The sequence below is a fragment of the Dermacentor variabilis genome, chromosome 2 (assembly GCF_050947875.1).
Source record: "Dermacentor variabilis isolate Ectoservices chromosome 2, ASM5094787v1, whole genome shotgun sequence".
Taxonomy (NCBI): domain Eukaryota; kingdom Metazoa; phylum Arthropoda; class Arachnida; order Ixodida; family Ixodidae; genus Dermacentor; species Dermacentor variabilis.
This window is the reverse complement of record NC_134569.1, coordinates 130,656,032-130,674,435: the sequence shown is the minus strand read 5'-3', so window position 1 is coordinate 130,674,435 and position 18,404 is coordinate 130,656,032. Positions and strand designations below refer to the sequence as shown.

The window sequence follows — 18,404 nt, the reverse complement described above, 5'->3', positions numbered from 1 at the left end:
GTGGCGCGCCGGCGGTTGCGAACTGTGAGAATTCTGCACTCGCTTGCCGCACACTCAGTTTCACATACTCAGTGACCCAAATTGCCTAGAGGTTCATTGAAGTGCGGCACATACATACCCAGTACATTGATTGCGTAGCTCGCTAAAGCGTTGGCATGAAAGGCCTTCATTGAAAAGAGACATACACCCAGTGAAATTGTGTCGCAGGCTGCTAATGCGTCGGGTTCTTGTCCTTGAGGAACCCTTGTGATGTGGGCTCGGTTCCGTTCAGCATCGGAGACATTTAAGGAAACTTTCTCGTCTTTGTACAGCAGCAAATTCCCAGCAGCACATACCTGTTACACAAGTTGGCGTCAAAGACGTTTATTGAAGAGCGGCGCAAATCGACTTGCACATACCCGGTACTTCAAGTCAACGTCAAAGCGTTTCTTCGAAAAGCAGTACTTGACCAGTCCGGCGCCTACAGTGACCCATGCGGCGTGATTGAGGTTCGCTGAAGAGCGGCACGTATGTACACATTGCCTTCTACTCAGTTATCCAAGTTGGTCCGACCGTCCGTTTCAAACCCTGTTACCTCACCACTGCAGCGCGATACGCTATACCCATTCGACCACTGACTGCCCAGTGACAGGTACGCGGAGAAACGGTTAGATACAAATATAGATACATAGCCCGAGAAAGCGCTTGAAGTACACCAAATAGAACGTAAGAATTGGCAAATCATGTGCGCGCAGTGCAGATGACTTAAAGAGCGCAAAGTGGGGGTGATGTAAAAGGCATGCATTCACACAGGGCCGTAAAACTTCTGAGCATTCATGGTGCGGCTTTTCCTCTATCTTTGTAACAAGGCGCGGTGAATTAGCGGCTAAAGCGTTGCGCTACTAAGCACGAGTTCACGACTTCAAATACTATGAACAGCTAAATGAGTTGGACAGCGATTGAAGACAAATTCTGGGCTCTCACGTTCCAAAACCACAATCTGATTATGAGGCAAGATGTATAACGGGGGACTCCGGATGAAATTTAACCGCTGGCAGTTCTTTAACGCGCACGCAATCTGCCGTGCATAGGCGTTTTTCTCCCTTATTGAAACACGGCCGCCGCTGCCGGGATTTGGTCCCGCGAAGTCGTGCTTCGTAGCCGCGGCCGTATTTCGATTAGAAAGAAAAACGCCCGTGCACCGCAAATTGCGTGCGCGTTAAAGAACCTCAAGCGGTCAAAATAAATGCGGAGTCCCCCGTTATGCACCCTGCCTCATAGTCCGATCGTGGTTTCGGAACGTGAGAGCCCAGAATACACATATATCTTTTAAAAAAATCGTTCAACTCATTTAGCTGCTCCTCCTAGTAGCAGTTATCAGCCAGAATTTCGTACAGTTCTCCTCACGCTGCCTCTAGTGTCTTCATTCTCCCGTCAAGCACGATGCTATAGCTCGATTCAGAGTTCAGCGAGCTGCCAGCCTGTTTTCTCTCCAAGAGGGATCGTCATCTTTACTCGGACCTTATAAGGTATACAACTAGTGCACGTGCCGGGAGAAAAAGAACGAACAATGGTGCACGGAAATTCGGCGCCATCAGCTTCTCTCCTAACACCATTTCCATTTTCTTTTGATCCTCACAGAACGGGTCAACTCGCGCGGTAAACGAGTTCAGCGGACGAGAAACACCTGCTCCTCCTAACGCCTCTCTGCCGCGTCTGTCACCGGACTGATCCGGAGCACAGCAGTACAACCTTCGTCCAGTTTTGTTATCGGCGCGCGAGATGGCGCAGCGGGCACTCAACTAAACTAATTGTCTCGCAATTACGGCACCCAGAAGGGCAGGCTCCGAGTCAGAGATGAACGCGTAATGGCCTATCCTTTCCCTCTTGTCTTTTATCCGCGGCAGTAGGCTCAGGACTGAGTGGTACGTGTCGAAGCAGCTGTAAACGACTTTGTACGTGGTTCGCAATTACACTAAGGACGCTCCTTAACGGCGGACTCACGTCCGGGAGCAATCAATCGACTGGCTAACCAGCGGCCGGTCCGCGAGCCGAAGCAATTATTGCCGGAGTGCTTGCTGCACCGATCTTGCTGTCGCCGCGGAGCAGTGCTTCATGGGCTAAGCTTGTTCTCGGATCTGCTCGCATCGCTGTGCATCGAGTCCTGGTTCTGCTCCGCTTGGCATCGGGGTGAAAGTGAAATTATCCCTGTTCATGGTCGGTATATTCTTGCGACCTGTTTCACTGTCGTGGGCGGTGAGCTTTGTACGAACTTTGCCACGGGGTAACCATCGTTAACCGTAAATTGATATTGCCCGGCAACGGCACAGAAAGCGCTAAAAGTGTACCGTGCTTTCTTCTTGTTTTTCTGTTTCCGGTAGAGACGAGATATATCGATCACCACCCATAGCGCGAAAACTAAATTTGCGTGCCACCTTAGGAATCCTCCGGCACATCTACTACGGAAACTGACGTTTCTGGGAAGTCTGGGCCTCGACTAGGCGTTTACAAGAGTCTGGACCTTTCGTACTGACATCCCGCCGGCGGCCTTTTTTGCAAAGTATGTAGATGGATCTGTAACGTACCTTATTTGCATTTTTGTTGATTTCCTGCGCACACACAAGTAGGGGAGTGAGGGGGATATGTACCGCTATGGACAAGTTATACAATTGACTACTGTTAAAAAAACGAATTCTGGCAGCCTGCTACAATGACATAAGTTTTGCAGGTTTTATAAATTTTCTTAAGCATCTTAAAGGCGGATTGAGTGACTGAATAATTTCGGTTGTTTTGCGAACCATTTCATCAGTACACACTGACTTCAATAAACAGGTTATACTAGATGCATGAACCTTGATAAATCAGTATACATATGCTGCCATTGATTCATTCCGCTAAACACATTAAACACATTGTTCGCCGAGGTTCTAAAGCCTTCTCAGTTTTACTTTACTATGTGTGAACTGGGTTCTTGCTTTTTGCATAGATCTTCAGCAAGCTTGTACATGACATTTGCTTAAGAAGACTGATGCCGCTTCCAAGGGGACAACGTCAGAGGTGCGTGCGCACATGACCTTGACATCCAAAATAATTCACTTTTCTTTTTTAGACGATTCATTGCAAACATCAATTATAATAAGTGCGCCAATAGCAGTCATACAGAATGCTAAAGAAGGGCTGTAACGTGGGGGTGCACAAGTTTTAGCGGCGTCGTCAAGCAGTTCCGGCGTAACTCTGCGAGGCTATCCTTCTCATATGCTTAAATCAATCAATGAATCAACGAATCAACGAATCAACGAATCAATCAATCAATCAATCAATCAATCAATCAATCAATCAATCAATCAATCAATCAATGCTCTGTTCTCTTGCCGCTTTAAGATCTTGCGTGTAGATCGATGCTTCATGAATGTTTCTTGCAATATTTTGGAGCTTTTGGACGCTACAAATCAGGCCAGCGCCAATACAGCAGCTTCGCCTGGCCTCCTTGCCGACTACTGTCACTCTACATACTCTGAAATAAAGTATGTGAGTGATCTATGACTCCCGTGCCTACTATGTTACGAAGGAGTGACCTTCATGACCAAGCGAAGATCACTCATTCATTCATTCATTCATTCATTCATTCATTCATTCACTCACTCACTCACTCACTCACTCACTCACTCACTCACTCACTCACTCACTCACTCACTCACTCACTCACTCACTCACTCACTCGCTCGCTCAGTGACTTTCTTACATGCTCATATAGTAGCTCTTTAATGCAAACAACATGATGGGTGCGGTTGTTGTAATTCTTTTATCGATATGTATCTAAAGGACAAGTTCGTGCCTTTACTGGCACCTGCTGGTTCTCTTAGTAATAAAAAGGGAACTAAAACTTGATACACACCGCAAAATAATGAAAACCGTTAAATACGACGGAAATTTTCGAAATTCCTCGTACTACCGTAGTAAAAACCAGACTTGTACGCATTACAAAAAAAAAATGTGACCGATTACAATTAGAATTACTGCATTAAAAATGTCATTGATCATGGTCACCAATTACTGCTCCCCAAAATAACTGAAAAAGTGCCCAATAGTATTCGATCACTTCTACGTTACTTTCCTCCGAACTTTTGCAAACATAGAGTAGACAGAACGAGATGGCGTGGCTATTTCAGTGCGTCTTCTGCAGCCCTTCACATACTGCTTACCTGCCTCCCCCCTAAGAATTGTTCTTAGAAATTTCATTGGTGATCATCCCTAGTTTTTTTGCGAAAACATCAGCACCGACACTGTAAACTTGCTATAGGAAAAAAATGAGAGGTTAGGTCGATGTACGTGACGGCAGTGTGGTGTTGTAACCTATACTGATCTTGCGCACAATACCGTGGTCACTCAACGCTGGTACCTGAGTGAAACGCAGCGCTTCATTGTTGATGGGACTTGCAGAAGACATTCCCAGTTGGTCCAATGAAAACTTAAAAACAAATGCATGATTTTTTTGCATTATCATCCTAAGTGGCCTTCACAATCGAGTCAAACCGGCTACTGCGGCTATCAAATGATGGAGCGTTGTGAGTCTCTGATATAGCCTGCCTGAGCATGCGCATTTACAAGGCTGCTGCATGCTACGGCTTCGGGCGTTCTACTGTCATCATTATCATCAGCGTGGTTACGCCCACTGCGGGTCAAAGGCCTCTACCACAGTTCTCCAACTACCCCGGTGATGTTCTAATTGTGGCCATGTTGTCCCTGCAAACTTCTTGATATCATCCACCAACCTGACTTTCTGCCACCCCCTGCTAAGCTTCCCTTCTCTTGGAATCCAGTCCGTAACCCTCAATGACCATCGGTTGTCTTCCCTCCTCATTACATGTCCGGCCCATGCCCATTTCTTTTTCTTGATTTCAACTAAGACGACATTAACTCGCGTTTGTTCCCTGCACTGTTCTACTGTAGCTTTAGCCGATTCCGCTTCCCAAAGCTGCATGACTTGTTACAGCTTGTCTCGTCAGTAATGTAACTTGTTACACGTAATTGGCAGTAGAAAAAAAAGTGATTGAATTACAGTGAGCTTTACCGTGTAAACAAAGTTATCGTAAAACTACGATATCAATAGAAAAAAATGAAATTGAAGACAAGTAATTCATTACGTGTAGTCCATCACGTACAAGTCTGGGCTAAAGACGGAGAGGAGAGTCAAAGGTCACAAGAGCCAACCGCAGTCGCGTAAACAAATTAATGTGTGTCTTTCTGGCCAGGTGGTTGATGTATCCCACATAGCTAAGTAAGAGAACACAAGTTAATATTCATTATTTGGTTTGCACGCATAAATATAATCACAGAGAAGAGGAAGAGGCTGGCAACTGCCGCTAAGAAAGGGAAAATCCTTGCCTGTTCAGGAACAGAAAAGGTACATAGAAAAAGAGTAGTCTAGGAATAACAGGAGAGATGTTAAGAGAGAGAAAAAATAAAGCAATGGGGGGGGGGGGAGTAGTGAAGAACCACATAAGAATGAAACGTGGATGAATATGCATAGAACAAATTCAAAACGTCAACGATACATACATGACATGTCGAAATAAAGAAAACGGTTATGATGAGCCGAGACATAAATATTTAGTACGAGCCTAAGCTATTTGCAGTTTCCAAATGCCCAAGTGCTCTCTCGTGTATTTGCGCTGCTGGCTATGGGCTAAGTATTTTTTCATGGTTACCGGTCGACGGTTTAAGAACATTATAGCTTTAGTCTTCGCCGCACTGTATTACGTCGTAGGCACTCACGAAGCACGTGTTGCGCGGCTTGATTATTGTGGCCATTGTGACAGAGTGGACTAGTAACGTATTGCGTTCGGTGCAAAACGCGACGCATATATCCTGTGCCGAGCCGCAGACGGTGCACGAAAGTTACACAATTTATGCTATTTAATCAACTTTGATGACGTTAACGATTTAATGTAAGACTCTATAAATACTACTCTGAGAACTTTGATTTCTCATCTAACCAGGTGTTAGCGCTGAATCGACAGGATATCTGTCTCAGCAACAGGCGACTTCACAACGAGTGAGAGGAATATTTAATGAATTTCATTTTCCTGCCTGGACTTTTCAAAAGGCTTAAATATTTCTGTAGTGATGGGTCACATAAAATAGAGCCGCAGTTTCGCCCGAAAGCCAAAGCATCGATTGCAATAGCAAATTAGTGGACGGCTACACGAAATACGATCCACAGTAGTTTTATCGGCCGTACAAACTTGTGCACATAGGCATCCTAACTAAATTAGCAAGGATACTGTCGCGCTCGCACAAGCAAACATGACCGCGTGTCACTCGGTAATCGCGTAAACTCGCTGTCAAAACTCTGGAGTGAGGAAGTGCGGCAGCCGCAGCGAGCGAATTGAAATTCGTGCAGCGTCTCGCATCAGCGCGAGCTGAGCCGCGAAAACACAGCGCGCGGCAGGCTATGTCCTCATCACATTGGCTTTCAATATACAGCGGCCCCAGCGGGCGCACGCGGTCGCCCGGGCCGCCCAACGAAGAGCACGTACCTCCCCCCCCACCCCCTACTTTCTCCCTACATTTGTCCGTTGCGTGCGCGAGATTCTGCAGCAATCGCTGGCTTACCCACGCACGCTTTCACTCTCACATACAGCATTTTATCGCCCTTGGACTTTACACGAAAGCTCACTGCTACGGCGACGGCAGAAATGCGCCTGGGGTGTCCATATATTTGCTATCGCTATAAAGCGCGTCATGTATATTCAGAACCTCATGTCTGAATATATATTCAGACACGCACCACGCGAGGACTTCGCCGTGGTGCCACTAGATGGCGTGGCGTAGTGATAGGGACAGCCGGATGGTAATTTTCTGGGAAGACTGGACACGAAATGACGTTGTGGAAATTCACTGTGGACTGAAACAAGATGCCCTGCTTCTCCATTATACCTCATATTTGTGTAATGGGTACAGAAAAATCAATGGGAAACGGTGAATTATTTAATTTATGTCACGCTCGCAATGAGCAAACGTTGCAACAGAAGATCCCTGGGCTAATGTATGCGGACGACATAGTGCTTCTAGGAACGATGCAAGAGATTTACAGATACTTGCCAGTATGAGTGACAATGCCACGAAGGCCTTACGTTTATCACAGTGAAATCTGGAAATGTGACCAATAATGCCGTGAAAAGTAACGGCATAGTATCCATTTAGTGCCACGTAATACCCATAGTTCCTCAATACAATTCATAGGTGTATACTACTTAAACGATGGAAAAACCTACTCAAGCATCCGCTAGTATAAGAATAAGATGTAAGCGTAATGCAGCAATATTGAAACATAGAGCACTTCGGAGCTGCAATTTACGAGTATATGAGGTGGTGCGAGGAATTTGGAAAAGAGTAATGATGCCAGCGCTATTGTTCGCAAATGTCATTCTGTGCTAAAATGAGATATCTTGTTGGGGCGCGAAGTTAAAAGATGTGTTACATAGTTACGACACACGTGACGTGTCTTACTGTATACGACAGCACGCCGTTCGAAGTGTGGAACATCAATTTTTATTGCTTCCGTCTCGGAGCGTATATATACGAAACAGAGAGGGGGAAAGGAGAAAGGGAAAACAAGGGAAAAATATCAAACGATAAACGCACGTACCGTCAGCGCTTGCAAAATAGTCTGATTGCGGCTGACGTCACTTCACAACAGTATGGTAGGCCACTTGGACTTGGGATCTCATGGGAAAACCGGAAATGAGGCAGTGCAGCGAGTCATAGGTTGGGCCTCTATGAAATCACAAAAGTACTGAGCAAAATTAGTTTTGAAGAAAGACTTAGAATACGAACGAAAATATATGAATTGCTAATGTGTACCTCGAAAGCGTGGACACAGAATGAAGGAAGAGGTCAAGAAAGTTGTCAACCAGGTACAGGCTAACTAGAGGGAAGCTACGCTGAAGTACAGGTTCTCGAGAGTTAGAGTGAAGTAAAAATTGCAAGCGTAACTAGACAACCAGGAGGCTGCAATATGTACTGGAGGGAAACATAGGCAGTTAATTCGATTAAAAGTGTGAAAACAAGGAAGACCATGGAGATTTGCAAGAATTGTAAGAAAGAAATTGGAAAGGAAAATCTGTACGACAACACAAAGGGCAGTTGCTTGCTATTTGAGGCTCGATCTGGTTGCATAAGGAGAAGAAAAGAACATACCGGAGCAAATACTCGCAACAAGATCAAGCATGTGCCTGATGCAAAAAAAAGATTTTAAAAAATACGGAGGCAGCTCAGCACATTCTACTTGAATGTCATGGCATTCACCCTGCGAAGCCCATACGAAACATCCACCTTCGAGACGCACTGGGCATATGAAGTGGGTGGAAGCATTAATAATAATAATAATATAACACTATCCTTTATTTCCCTCATGAAGTGAAGGAGGGCGAAAAAAAAAAAAAAGCTGACAAGTCAGCTTGACTTGCTCCCAGCTCCCCGGAGTACAAAATACAAGAAACAAAACATTTTTGGCATAGCAACATGAAAACCACAAACAATTAGTAATGCAGCAGTAACTTGTGCACAACAGTGAGAATAACTGACTTGAGAAATAATTTTTTTTAAGCTGCGTCAAACTCCGATGTCTAAGGAAACGAACAAACATGAAAAAAGCGCAAGTAAAAAGCGCTACACAATGAAATAAATGACAGAAAAAAATGGTACACGTTGTGTAGTATGAACAGCACATTGTTACTTTGCAGTGCGTTGTGAGTATTTGGAGGTCAATACCACCGCTCGTAACCAGTTGTCAAGATTGGAGTCTGGCATGAATTAGATGGTAGCTGGCCCATGCCGTCGTCGCACTTATCCACGCTGAGGACGTTGTTGAAGGGAAGGACTGCTTCTCATCAAGGACGAGGAATATGCGTTTATCTACAGTATCTACATTAGGACGTTGCAGTTCATTAGTCTAGCATAACTGCTAGAGAACGTGAACTGAGCAGCCGCACAACAGCGGTTTATAAACACACGGTCCTCCCTCGATCTCTAGGTGAGAGAACCGTTCGACCAGTCAACGTAGACGAGCAGCCTTTGAGCGGGAGGGCTTCCGCACCGGCTGCACGGACCCCACCGAGGTCAGACTGTCTTCCTAGAACTCGGGGCTTACCTCAGGAACAATGCGTGGGAAGGGGCCTCCAAATACGTCCCCTCGGGAACTCCCTTGCTCACGGCAGAGCGGGTCGGCGGTGGCATGTTGAGTCACAAAGCCTGGTTCGTCGAACTCATCTCGGCAATCCCGCGACGGAGAGTCGAGGAAGCGGCGTATTGTCCTCCGCACGCAGTAGAGTTAGTGACGCCGTTTGGCTAGAGGATGGCGGTGGCTTTCCAGGAAAAGTCGACGCCGCTCTCGCACCTGGCTGGCAAAACTTGCACCTCAGCAGGCCGTTCTTAACAGCATATAGCGTGCAAGCGCAGATATGAAAAACCACTTGAAATTTGTCACGAGAAAGGAGTTTTGCTATAGAAAAACAATTTCAGTTCCTGCTTCGACGTTGTTTCGGCAGTGAATCCGCTGCTACGGCAGAAATTTAACAAATGCGATAGCGTTCTGTTTACCATTTGTTGTCCGTATCCGATTCTGCGCGTTTTCATCAGCCATGACTGTGTGCTTCGACTCTCATAAGGTGTGGTCCTTTTAGAAAGCGATGCCAACTGTATTAGGGAATAGTTGTTATTTTTTACTTCAAGCTTTCAACGTGAACACAAGCACTGCGGATATAGCTCGTCTATATCCGCTCGTCTATTATAGAGCACTTCAAGAACAGAGGGTGGGAAGGGTGACTACTGGGGAAGTTTCAGTTCTTAACATTTGTTTTCCGCAATATCATGATTCTTTGAAAATCCCTTTTCGTTGTGTTCCGCTAAACTAATTGGCAATATTTCATATGCGAGTAGAATAGCGCGTTCTACTATATTCGCACTTTCCAGCGACTATAGGGGGCGCGGAGAACGTTTCAATATGGCGGGGATAGAGGTGATGGAGCCGACACGAAAGCGTGCGCGTCTCCAGGTGCAGGCGGCTCACGGGCCTCTAGTATCTCTAAGCGCGATCCTTGACCTTGCAAAGGAAACGCAGAGATGTGTTGTAGAAGGAGAGGCTGCGTTTAACGCTGGCCATATAATATGCTGCGGTATACGAGCGACGACAAGCGCGGCTGTCGAGGTCGAGTCACTATGCCTGCAGACAAGCGCCGTGAGAGGCCCCCCGCATACTATAAAAGTTCAAGTCTGCAATGAAACCGGCGCCATAAAGGTCAGTATTTCACCTTACGTTTTTTTTAAAGATATACGTGATGTACGAGAATTGACACCAAGCAGTTAATTGGTGGCGCTCGGATGTAAACAAAGCGCAGTACCCCTCATGCCGCTGCATAAAATAAACGTTGTGTGCATTGATGACGTTATGTGCATTCATGGCTCCCTGCAATGGCCTATTTGTGGAATGCTTGTTAAAAATGCCAGGTAACACGGAAACATTTCAGTAGTGCCGATTTAGAAGCTATGAGCGAGACAATGAGGTGTGCCAGCGCGCCCCGTTTCCAGCATGATTAGCGTTTTCGCGTGCTGTACGGCGATTTCGCCAAAGTGCAACGCGTTAAATGCAATTATTTTTTTACTTACTTCTCGGGCTTAAACGCGCAATTTCGTCGTTCTAGTGTCATAAAAGCACCAATGTGTTGTTTTCGGCTTCCAGAATTCAATGTGCATGTGGGAGCCTACGCATTTGCCCTGTTAATAATTAGCGCGGTTTTAAGGTCGTTTGCGTGCTTAACATTGGTTTGATTGTTTTCAGGGAGAATGCACGTGCAAGGCCGGTCTCTCTGGTCAATGCAAACATTTGTTTGCCACTTTGATATATTTGAACAGGTAAAACTTTATACATCATGTGTTTATTTATTTTCATTAGTTGGCTTGCCTGTAATGTGCATCAAGTGACAGTGAATATGTTTACCTTATGTCGAACTAAGAGCCACATTGTAAAAGGCGAACATAGAAGTCAGTGGCAATGATGCCTTTTCAATGCCATCTGGGGCTTGTTGTTGCACTAGGAACCGAGTTTCAAGAACATGCACACAGCAATCAATTGAGTATGTGTTGCTTCAGTCACTTCAGGTGGGCACAGGCTGTATTAATAACCACAGAATGCCCAGAAATGTTTTAAACGTTCTGGGCTTTTTTATTTGTTTACTGTAGGATTTTGCTTCTGAATCTGCTGTAAAATATTGTTGATGTAACTTACTAACACGGAAACAAAGGATGAAACAAAATGGAACCAATGTACACAAGCGCTAACTCAAAACTGAAATGGTTCCCGTCTGTCTCATTTTTTTTTTCCGCACTACCAAGTTGCATCATAGAATTCCAACTAGCCCCATCGCGACACTGTTAGGAAACATTTTCTTGAATCATATGAAAGATGCAGAAAAAAGCCAATACACAGAGTATTTCAGCAAGGTATGTTTATTTTGATGTACAGGACAAGTGCCACTTCCCTGGATTCATTGTCATGCACGGATGTGCAACAACAGTGGGGACGTGCCAGTGCCGCCAGCATCTACAAACCAAGGCCAATTAGTTTGTTTTGCCACGTCGAGCAGCTTCAACCAATAAGTGTCCCTGAAGATGTTCAAGCCCTGATTAGGAAAGAACTTATCGATGCAGTACCAAATTCTGCACTGGCAAAACACAAAACTCGTGCAAGAAAGTCAATCCCTTTCACTAGCAATTTGAACATATTCCGCGCCATCGACACAATTTTCACACAAGGTTGCTACTTGAGAGAGCACACAAAATTTTCATTTTTTGAATCGGTGCTAGATGGTGAAAAAACAGTACTGAAAAGGTTTACTCTTGAACATCTCAATGAAAATGAAAAGAGTTTCTATCTTCAAAATGTGTGCCTCTCCTATGCCAAAGCTAGGGAAATATGCCGCGAGACAACTGATCAGTCATCCACTCTGTGGCACAGCGAAAGAAAAAAAAGAATTACTGGAAGCATCTGCAGAGAACTCTACACGTTTGAAGAAAGAGGTACACGCAGTTGGGAAGCAAAGCTGGACAGGCTGTACTGAAGGGAGCTTTTCAAGGGAAATGAAGCCACAATGTATGGAAAAGACAACGAGCCTCTTGCACTTGAAGAGTACGAGAAGACTCATAACGAAAGCGTGAGCAAGCTGGGACTCGTCGTCATTCCAGATGTTCCTTGGCTTGGCTACAGCCCGGATGGAATAAGTGAGCAGAGGGGAACGAACATCTTGCTGGAAGTGAAGTGTCCTGTTCTAGGCAAGCACTCTAGCATACAAGACCTTGTAAATGCTAAGAAGCTGGCATTTATTGTGTGTGATGGAGAAAATTATGCATTGAGACGTGCTCACAAGTATTATTCCCAGGTTCAACTGGGCATGCTCCTCCTTAACATGAATCTGTGTCATTTTATAGTATATTCGAAAGTTGAGAGCCTTGTCATTCATGTGCCGAGAGACACCGAGCATATTCAGGCACTTGTAGACAGGCTGCAGTATGTCTACTTCAAAAGGGTACTACCTAAGCTTGTGCAGATTAGCAAGGCTTGAAAGTATGTTGGTGTTCATAGGTTTTTTTCGTTGTTGATCACTTCCATTCAGTGGGAGGGGGGATACTTAGAAGAAAAGCTATTCAGTACTTTGTAATATTTACGAATTGCAATATATTAAAAAATTAAATTATGGGGTTTTACGTGTCAAAACCACTTTCTGATTACGAGGCACGCCGTAGTGGAGGACTCCGGAAATTTCAACCACCTGGGGTTCTTTAACGTGTACGAAAATCTAAGTACACGGGTGCTTTCGCATTTCGCTTCCATCGAAATGCGGCCGCCGTGAATTGCAATATATGTAGCAGCAATTAAGCAATTGTTAATTATATTTACTGTTCAATGTCTGCTAAGGAAAGTATAGCAAATTGTTAGAACTGAAATGGCAAGAGTTTTTGAAGCATCGAAGAAGCAAAATGAGGAGTTCAAGTTTGGTTCTAGGTTTTGCAGCATATGCATAAATGGCCAGCTGCAAATTTTGCTTGTATTCTGTCATTTAGTGCTTTTGGATGTCTAGTCATGGAGTTTCATTTTTACTTTACAACCTGTGATGTTTTCTCTGCAAATGACACCTTTACAAGTGTCTACAGTGCACATGTTGCAAAAAAGAGAAGAAAGCTGTTGATCCTTTTTTTAAGCAACTATTTATTTTGCATTCTTCGAAAAGCTAGTCACACAGCAGCTCATAATTCCTGAAGAGCTTGTTTGCAGTCACTCTAAAGTACTTGAGCGAATACAAGTAGTTTTTTACTTGAAAATTAGTGCTTCTGTGTTTATAACTGGTCCTTTGTACCTGATATACTTGGCTGCTTTTTTTTACTTGTCAGTACACGTATCACACCTATAAACATACCACAATAAACATTCCTCCTGTAAATGTGTGTCTGCGTTTTGCTATGTGATATTCAATGTTTACTATTTGTTAGAAAATGTTGATATTCGCCCTCCTCTCAACTTTCATATGTCTCTTAACTGAATGTGTACACATCACTTCCATTTGTATAGGTTGTCTGCAAATAAATGTATGCCACATGCGAGGCTCTCGCATGCTCGTATATTTGCCACCTGCTCTCGGTTCACATTCTTCACGTCTTTGTGGTTGCAATGCCCACAAGTTCACAGCTGTACTTAGTCACACATTGCAATGTACACGACAAAGTGATGAAAAAATAAAAAAAAATAACCATCACGCCTATTTGACCCAACAGCGCATACTATAGACAGTATGTATAATTGAACAGCTGATGATGTCGCACAAATTAAGTGGAAAATACACCAAAAGAGATTGTTCTGTTAAAGTAACATTAACATTCGCCAGTTTGTGTTCCGTTAACCATAGCAATATGTGTCTGATCAACACTGATAGGTTAGTGAGGGCTAGGATTCACCTCAATTTGAACAGGGAAAGATTAAAATTGGTCAAGAAGAAACAAGCCAATCTAGATGCAGTAAGGGTAAAAGCAGACCAATTCAGGCTGGTAGTTGCAAACAAATATGCAGCCTTAGAACAGAGATGAAGATGACATAGAGCTAATGAATGAAACCGTTACGAGGATGGCTTCAGAGGCAGCAATTGAAGTGGGAGGCAAGGCACCAAGGCAACCAGTAGGCAAGCTCTCCCAAGTAACAAAGGACCTAATAAAGAAGCGACAAAGAATGAAAGTGTCCAACTCAAGAGATAAGATAGAATTTGCGAAACTGTCAAAACTGATCAACAAGGCGAAAATAAGTGATTCGAAATTATAACGCGATAAAGACTGAAAAAAGCCGTAAAAGATGGACGCAGCATGAAATCGGTGAAGGAAGCTTGGCGCAGGTCAAACCAAGATGTATGCACTAAAAGATAAGCAGGGTAATGGCACCAGCAATCTCGAAGTTATAGTAAAAGCAGCAAAAGAATACAAATGGGTTGGAGCACATGCCAGATCCTGGCTGTAAGCTTACAATTATCATTAAAAAGAAAGGTATACAATCAGCGCATTCTACCGGTGCTAAGATATGGGCAGAAACGTGAAGACTGACAAAGAAGCTTGCGAACAAGTTGAGGAACGCGCAAAGAGCGATGGAACGAAGAATGTTAGGCATATAGTTAAGAGACAGGAAGATAGTGGTGTGGATCAGAGAGCAAACAAAGATACCGAATATACTTATTGACATTATTAGAAAAATTTGAGCTGGGCACATCATGTAATGCGTAGGTTAGAAAACCGGTAGACCATTAGCGTTGCAGAATGGGTGCGAAGAGAAAGGAAGCGCAGTCGAGTACGGGAGAAGTATAGCTGGGGTGATGAAATTAAGAAATTCGCAGGCACTAGTTGAAATCGGCTGGCACAGGACAGGGATAATTGGAAAGTCGCAGGGATAGACCTTCGTCCTGCAGTGGACATAAAATAGGATTGCAATGATGAGGATGAATTGTGTCAGCTTTGCAAGCGTGCTTACTGAAATTTATCATCAGCCAGTATTGGTGCGCACAAGTTAGTTAGCCCACACGCAACTGTGAACAGCTCATTGATATAAGGCAGCATTTCCCAGGACAGAGTTGAGTTGAAGAGCTTAAATATTTTAACTCGTTGTATTGCTCGTTCTACATGAACCCGTGCCCTAGCAATATCAGCTGTCCTAAGGGCATCATTGCGGTCAAACTGGCAGTCCTTTTTAGCAAAAGGTGGCCGAATTACGCCAATTGCACGGGCAGTGCACAAGTCATCAATGAAAAAACCCCTATCGACCATAATGTCATCTGTGAATGACTCGAACTTCTCCAGTATTGCACACTCAGCTGTAATGGCTTTGTCTGAGGCTCGTCCACCAAATGCTTCACTGATGAATGTTATTGTGCCAGCTGGACTTACACATATGAGAAATTTTACAGTGTAAGTCGACTTGTATTGTGAATATGTCAGTAGCTGACATTTCACACAGCGAGATCTTTCAACTGGGATTTCTGTGCAATCTACAACACCTCGCACTCTCGGATACTGTTTAAAGTGCGAAGGCATATTGTTTAAAATTTCCTCCTTTGAAGGCCACTCAATGGCAGCTTTCAGCACTGCAGCAACAAGAGGCAGTGTGTGCACAAAATATCTGTGTATGGACGAAATGCTGCATTGAAAAAGTACACTGAGACAGGAAAATGACATAGCCTGTTTCAGAACTATGAACACCAAAATAACTCTGTCCCTCACAGAAGCTTCCATCCTATTTGCCGCCTCATACTTCTCTACGAGTGAAACAATCTTGTTTAGAAGTGCATGAGAAGGTACGCCAGTCAAAGTGTTTAGGTGAGCATCAGAAACAAGCACGTCCGAAATCCTAAATTTTTGTGTGAAGTCCAGTGAGTTCACTTGAACGGATTTGTTTAGCTCAGGTGTGTGGCCCAGCTCTTGAAGTTCAACAAGTGCCCTTGCAGCGTCTCGTTCTGTAACGCAAGAAAAAATTTAGAGCGAAATTGGTACAGTTTTAAGCAAAAAGTTACCTGCTGTTGTTCGTGAGCAAGAGCTTGAAAGGGGGGGGAAGCCAATCCTGCACAGGTGGGTCTGCAATACAATGATGGTGAACTAAATCCTTCATAAAACCATGTGAAGTGTCCTACAACACGGTGTATTCAGTCCTACGGCAAAATAAAACAAGATGCATTGCACTGGCTTGCCTTTGCTCTAAAATTCAAGAGCAGAGAGAGAAAGTATCAGATGCGAAAGGCGGGGAGGTTGGCAGGGAGGTTACCTGGAAGGTAAACATCCACTTTGCTAACCTGGTGCACAGGTGAAAGGGTAAGGGGGTGCCGAAATATTACAAAGAAAAGCACAAAAAGTGAGAAAGATCATAGAAAAAAACCCATTCACACACACAGAACACTATTGCATCAGAGTCACTCCAGTAGGTTACTTGCCTAAGGTGACATTAGAAAAGCCTTAGTCTCTTAATAGTAGAACGTGTATTTATCTAGGTGCCCAAAATCTTTCGGCGATACCACTCTCGATATATTGCCATTTGCAGTTGCACAACCGGACTCGCCTTGTTTGGTGAAACGGCAAACTTAAACATGCGGTAACGCCTATGCATCACCAAAACTTGGGTGCGAGGGTCGGAAAAAAAATTCTCACCATTGTATTCACTTTCTTCCAAATTATCAGGAAGCTCGCATGCGCAATCTTCATTAATGACGACTTCAGATACGTCGTCCTGTTGGCCCTCGTTTCCTGCAACATTGTTAGGTCAATAGAAGAGATGCTTTAAGACCAAGCAAAACAAATACAAGATCACAAACGCTTGCGCAGTACCTCCGATCGGTACACAACTTTCACTACAGCCAAAAAAAAGTAGCGAACGCCTTGCACATTGATCGCCTGTTTGATTTTCACACAGAACGACTAAGAACAGATGCAGAATACGTTCGCTAGTGTGAAATGCTCACTACGCAGCGTCAGGCACCGTCGAGGAATATTTACCGAAACAGCGCGAGTGCAGGCAGAACATTTAATAAACGGTGACACTTGCGTACTTAAACTTACCTTGAGAATCTGTGGGGGGCTTTCTTCGGGGAACCCTAGGCCTCACACTTGCTTCGTGGGAGCGCATAGGGATCTTTTGCGAAGGCACGGCGTTTCTTTTCAGCCGCTTTCGTAAGGGCTTCAACCCGTCTTTAAGGCAAAATTTCACAATCAGCTCACCACAAGAATAAAATGAAATCATTGAGAGCATCGCAACAGTCAATTACTCACCAAGGTGGCCCCAAAAGAAGTCGTCTTTGTTAAAATGATCGCTACATACGACCATTTCTTCGCTCACTTGCTTCCCGATGCGGAGCTTGATCGCCCACAACTTCCTCCGTTTTTTATCTTTTGGAAAGTGGTGCAGGCTCACTTTTCCGGAAATTGCACGATTTGTGCATTGCGGCACACTGCACATGCGGTTGCTCTTCGCTCGTCGACTGTTTTCTTCCATAACGAAGAGCACAAGTACGCCAACGCAGCTGCAGAAACCGCGTGAGCGAGAAATCCATCACCCCCTCCCGGCTTCCGAAAAGATCCGCGCGGCGGCGCTAGCGTTTCTGGAAAGCGCGAATAAGCTTAACCTTTGGCGGTAGACTATATTTGTTGGCGTACATCAGTCCAACGACGTGAGACAGTTTTGACACAATGTGGTCTATATATTAATGTCCCAGGTCATGCTTTCGCTGAAATACACTCCAAGTATTTTAAGTACGTTTGCTATTTGTATCTTTGAGTTGTGCAGCTTAATGCCTGAGGTAATGTTAATCTTCTTGTTTTGGGGCGCGGTATGTGACAGCCTTCGTTTCATTAACGCTTATTTTCAATTTTTAACGTTACACCCATGTATCGAACTCCGCAAGCGTTCTGTTCGCTCTCATAATTAGCTCATCCGGACTTCCTGCAGAGAATAACAGTGTCACATCATCAGCGTGTAGAATAAATTTCTCCATCGGATCGACGTTAACAATGTCATTCAAATATAAGTTCAACAGAAATGGGCCAAGAATACTCCCTTGAGGTAGGCCAGCAGAAATAGGTAATATATTAGAAGAGTAGCAATTTAAATGCACGTACTGCTTGCGCTCACTAAGGTAGGGCGTCAGAAGCGATAGAACCGTTCCGCGGAATCCATACATTTCAAGTTCTTTTTTTTTCAAGATGGCGTGGTTTAAATAATCGAAAGCCTTTGTAAAATCGACGTATATTCCAAGGGCTACTTCTTTACCTTCAAGCGATTGCAAGATAACTTCTTTTTGTTCTAACAGTGCCGCATCTATTGATCGATATTTCCGGAAACCATACTGAGCGCC

General features: G+C 44.3%; 1 protein-coding gene across 1 annotated transcript; it reads right to left on the bottom strand.

The window, feature by feature from the left end:
* Nucleotides 1–14,827: 14,827 nt before the first annotated feature.
* LOC142572685 (uncharacterized) lies at nt 14,828–17,648 on the bottom strand. The gene is made up of 5 exons (XM_075681983.1): nt 17,323–17,648; nt 17,113–17,241; nt 16,705–16,800; nt 16,077–16,137; nt 14,828–16,019 (listed from the first exon to the last, which is right to left on the bottom strand). The coding sequence occupies exons 1-5, from the start codon at nt 17,543–17,545 to the stop codon at nt 15,992–15,994; spliced, it is 537 nt and encodes a 178-aa protein (XP_075538098.1). The 5' UTR covers nt 17,546–17,648; the 3' UTR covers nt 14,828–15,991.
* Between the last annotated feature and the right edge of the window lie 756 nt (nt 17,649–18,404).